At 42.1% G+C, this 4,553-nt stretch overlaps 1 protein-coding gene across 1 annotated transcript; it reads right to left on the bottom strand.

Annotated features, from left to right (window-relative positions):
* Positions 1-255: 255 nt before the first annotated feature.
* Positions 256-4,033, bottom strand: LOC134799694 (fibrous sheath CABYR-binding protein-like). The gene is made up of 3 exons (XM_063772131.1): positions 4,028-4,033; positions 2,317-3,766; positions 256-1,839 (listed from the first exon to the last, which is right to left on the bottom strand). The coding sequence occupies exons 1-2, from the start codon at positions 4,031-4,033 to the stop codon at positions 2,327-2,329; spliced, it is 1,446 nt and encodes a 481-aa protein (XP_063628201.1). The 3' UTR covers positions 256-1,839; positions 2,317-2,326.
* Positions 4,034-4,553: the final 520 nt, after the last annotated feature.

The raw sequence follows: 4,553 nt of genomic DNA, 5'->3' as shown, positions 1-4,553 counted from the left end.
CACGAAACAGCGACATCTAACATGCAATTTGGTAAGTAAACAAAAACTAATCTGGGGTCCTAGCGGGTCCTAGGAATAAATACTGCGTGCAATTTTGTAACGTAACTGAGCACAAACTGTAAAAGTATCGCTGAAAAAAATCTTTTGTCATCACACTCATCACTTAATCAGAAAATGGATTTAGTTCCATTCAAACAGAAAAACAAACAAATAAATAACAAGTAAAGGGCAGTAGGTAGGTAAATAAAATACACGTTTAAAAATTCTACTTCCATTATATTTCAACGTCATAATGCAATCGTGACAATTAAATTATTTCAATTGCGTTCAAGACCTGTCCATTTTCGACGTAGAAAATGTATGAACTAGATATAGTATGTTCTCTTAATATTAATCGTAAGGAGCTTATTTTACAGACGTGATCTACAGCCTACGCGGGCAGGTGCCGTCTTTATCTATACAACTAGTCTTGTCGGAACAATGCAGTCTATAGAACTACTGCGAATTGTCTTAGTCAGATATTTGTATCACCAGAAAAGGTGGAAAATCAAGAAAAGGTCGTGAAAGTTGTAGTTACACACACCCCGATTTCTTTTTTCAGTTTTTCGCCTTTTTAGTGCGACAAGTCTAGGCAGACTTAACATTCGCCGGGCGCGTCTCTCCGCGTAGGCTGTAGACCACGTGTGACCCAAGAATGGCTAAATGGTATTATAAACTTAATTAAATCATTAATAAATCAGTCTAGACCAAAAGGATCGCTTTTCATTTTAAGTTGGTTCATAAAATTGTTCACTCACGGTATCCTAACAAGACAGTCTTAAAGCTAAACAAATTACATTTAAAGCTAGATAAATCATTAAAAGAAACTTACATCATTATAGACCGACGGAGCAATTCAAAAATTTAAATAATAGAATATGCACCATGGCAGAAAGTCGTTGAAATAAAACATTAAAATAAACATCACGAAGTGTGCGTTATAGCTTAAATTAAAACAAGTAGGAAACAAAAACCAAGTCCATCCATCTCTACCACGTACCGCACTAGCACAGCCTCCAAATCACATGCACCACTCCATTTTATCTATCACAGTACAATTTTATAATCCAACTTCAAATGAAACCATACAATTAGTTTGGCATTGGATGAAATTTAGGAAATTCAATAAGTATGACTTAAGAATCACAATACAGTTAATACTTATGAATAATTATCTTAGTCACATACAAGAAACGGAGGCGGTCCGTGCCTCCTGCCCGGATAACACATCACAATTAGATATAGCGTACGAAGGAATGTGCAAGCGGACGGAACATTCAGACATGCTTAACGAAACATCGTTGTAGTTTGAGGATTTATTTGGCACCTCCAGGACACAAATGTGCGTTGTATATGAATTAATTTCTAATGAGATTCAGTCAAAAAGGAAATGTAAGCTGAGCATATCTGAATATTCTGTATTTCTTATATCAATAATGACATTTTCATATACCATTAACCCTTTACCAGGCTAAGGGATATATATTTCCCACATACGGCCCTTAAAACATCGTGTTCTATTTTCGATTAGCTGACATTCGAATATTCGAGTGTCATTTTTGAACTATCAGCCTGGTAAAGGGTTAACATGTCAAAGACGCCTAAAATGTGTGCGTGTAGTTAGATTAAATTAGTTCACACGGATAGCAGGCACAGGCGGCCGCCGCGTAGTACACAGTAAAATTTTAATACACGTATAAACTAGGAAGTGATGCCGTTCAGCGTGGAAGCAACCTCAGTCTTGTCATTCCGATGTGGACCATACACTTTACGAAGCCCTGCAAATCCGCTCGCCATCCTCTGGAAATATAATATTCAAAGTTACTATTTGATAAGTTTTGTTGTTTTACAGGGATTAAACATCAAGAAATGTGGGCCGATGGAAACAACAATAAATCAACATGACGGGAACAAAAATACTCACAATAAATAAAAAACTCTCGCTCTAGCAATAAATTGTATAAGATAGTCTGCATTTCATGTAGATTTGGCTGTCAGGCGGCTCAAATAATAAGTGGTGAGAAGAAAAGAGTGCTCATTTTATATTAACGCCGTGAAGACTCGAATACACAGCAGAATGACCTAACATATGGTACTGAACCTACTATGTCATGGTACGTATCCATGCTCGCTACGCTAAAGCAAACTTACGGGACGCACTTATATGTTGAAACGAGACAGGTGTGGCTCGCTCGTGTCGAGCATACAAAGAGATGCACTAATATACTATCAGTCGCTTTCAAAATTTTTATAACAAGCAGAATTGTGTGTACATACCGTGTCAGCTTTATGCTTCCGTGGGCTGTTCGATGGTCTGTGCGGGCTCGACGGGCGGCGCGGCCTTGAGCTTGATGTCGGCGGCGGCCTCCTCCACGGCGCTGTCGCCCTGCCCCTGCGAGGCGTCCATGGAGTCCCCGTTAGCCCCATTCTCTCCGTTCTCTGTCGCTTTCCCGTTCACGACTGGAAGTCTAGAGCTGGCGTCTTCGGAGTCTCCGTTCATTTTAGGCGCGTCCCCGTTTGTCGCTTTGCCGTTCATTTGTGGTTCACTAGCTTCGTCCGGTTTGCTCGTTTCGTCCGTTTTGCTTGTTTCTTTTTCCTTTTGTTCGGCGGGCGTACTGTCGGCGGGCTGGGGTTCGGCGGGTGAGCTTTCTACCGGTTTTTCCTCTACAGGCTTACTCTCGTCGATAGTTTCAGACTCTGTTTTGTTTTCCTCGACTTTGCTTTCTTCGACTGTTTTCTCTGGCGTTTCCTCTTTTTCGGTCACCTTTACATTCTCTGCCTCTTTGCTTTCTGTTGCGGATCCGGTTTCCACAATCTCTTTATGTTCTACCTGTGTTTCTACACATCTCACGTCTGGTTTTACTTCTGTCGCGACTTCTACAGAACTACTCTGCTCCTTCTTGTCCGATTCTACAATTTTGTCGGCAAGTTTATCCTCTGCTCCATTAGCCTGTTTGACATCAGCCTCATCGCTAACACCATTTTTCGGTTTAGTCTCACTATCCTCGCCGGCCGCCGAATTCAAAATCTCGTTTTGTTCCATTTCTAGCTCCAACTCGGTATCTAGTATTCTATCGACAATATCGTTCGTATCTGTATTTTCAGTCTCCATAGTCTCCTCGGCGATGGGGTTCAGGAGGGGTTTAACGGGGATACTATCTAAGTTTGTGACGTCCTGGACTTTGGAGAGAATCTCGTCGCACTCCTTGTCGAGCACCTCCCCGACATTTTGAAGGACCTCCATGGCCTCGGCCGCCGGGGGCTCCTCGACGACCGGCACGGGATCATCGGCTACGTCAGCGAGCGCCTCCTTCTCGAGGGTGACCTCCTCGATGACGGGTGTGGAGACGGGAGGGGTCTCTTCGGCGACGGGAGCGGCCTGCCCGTTCTCCATCTCCACGTCTTCCTTTGGTTTCGCATCAGATTCGCCATTTTCAGGTTTGGCCTCGCTATCAGTCTGTTTCTCTTCAGTCTTGGTCTCCTCCTCCACTACGGGTTCGACGTCGAGCATGGGCGCGTCGCCGGCGTCGTTGGAGTCGGTGATCTCCTCGATGGTGGTGACCACCTTGACGGGCTCCTCTGCGGCGGGTGCGTCGGCTGAGGGAGGCTCGACCTCCATCTTCTGTTCAGTTTCTGGAACGACGGCCGCGCTGGCCGCCTCGGCGGTCTCCTTTACGTCTTTCTCTGCGTCAGTCTTGGGTACTTTGGCGGGCACCTCCTCCTCCTCCTGAAAATATTGTAAATATGATATAGCCTCCTAAGTCCTGAGTTCCTTTAAAAAGAACTAGTTAAAATCGAATTCTGAACTATAATGGAATAAAAGAAGGTTCCAAATTCAATACTGCAAAAATGACTCTGGGTCTTAGGAGGACCTCTGTGCTATCTACAATAATAGTCGTACCTAACATTTTTTTCTACAAGTACTGGTAAAATATTAAATAGTCATTAGTTAATTAATCTTCATACGACTATAACGAAAAATTGGTACTTGCATGATCAGAAAACAAATTAGAAAACATAACCATGGCCCAAGCTACTTATGCGACACAAAACAACACAAATTTCAACAATACCGGACTTACGCGTTCTAAAAGTGTGTCGATTGCAATGGCATTATTTTATTAGCATCAAATGGTAAAAGATACAGATGTATTGCATAATCCTTTACCATCGTATTTTCACGGATACGTACGAACGTGTCATGCTATTTCAGTCAGTCGTAGAACAAAAAGTACCAATGTTGACGGAAGTAGCATGACAAATACGAACGTTTCCGAGAAAATCGATAGTAAATGATTATGCACTACATCTGTACCATATAAATTAAGGAAAAGGTACAGTACTTTTTCTTATAACCTACCAACACCTCAACTATGCCAACACAAAACTGAGATCATACAAAAATTGCGATTCTAATAACGACCAACACCAAAGTCTAGCCAGCTATATATCACTCACTTGAAACTTTCGTTTGTGTATATAATAAATATTCTATGAGCTTTTTTTCGAAGCGA

This window comes from Cydia splendana, chromosome 18, assembly GCF_910591565.1.
Source record: "Cydia splendana chromosome 18, ilCydSple1.2, whole genome shotgun sequence".
Taxonomy (NCBI): Eukaryota; Metazoa; Arthropoda; class Insecta; order Lepidoptera; family Tortricidae; genus Cydia; species Cydia splendana.
This window is presented reverse-complemented; position numbering and strand designations above follow the sequence as displayed.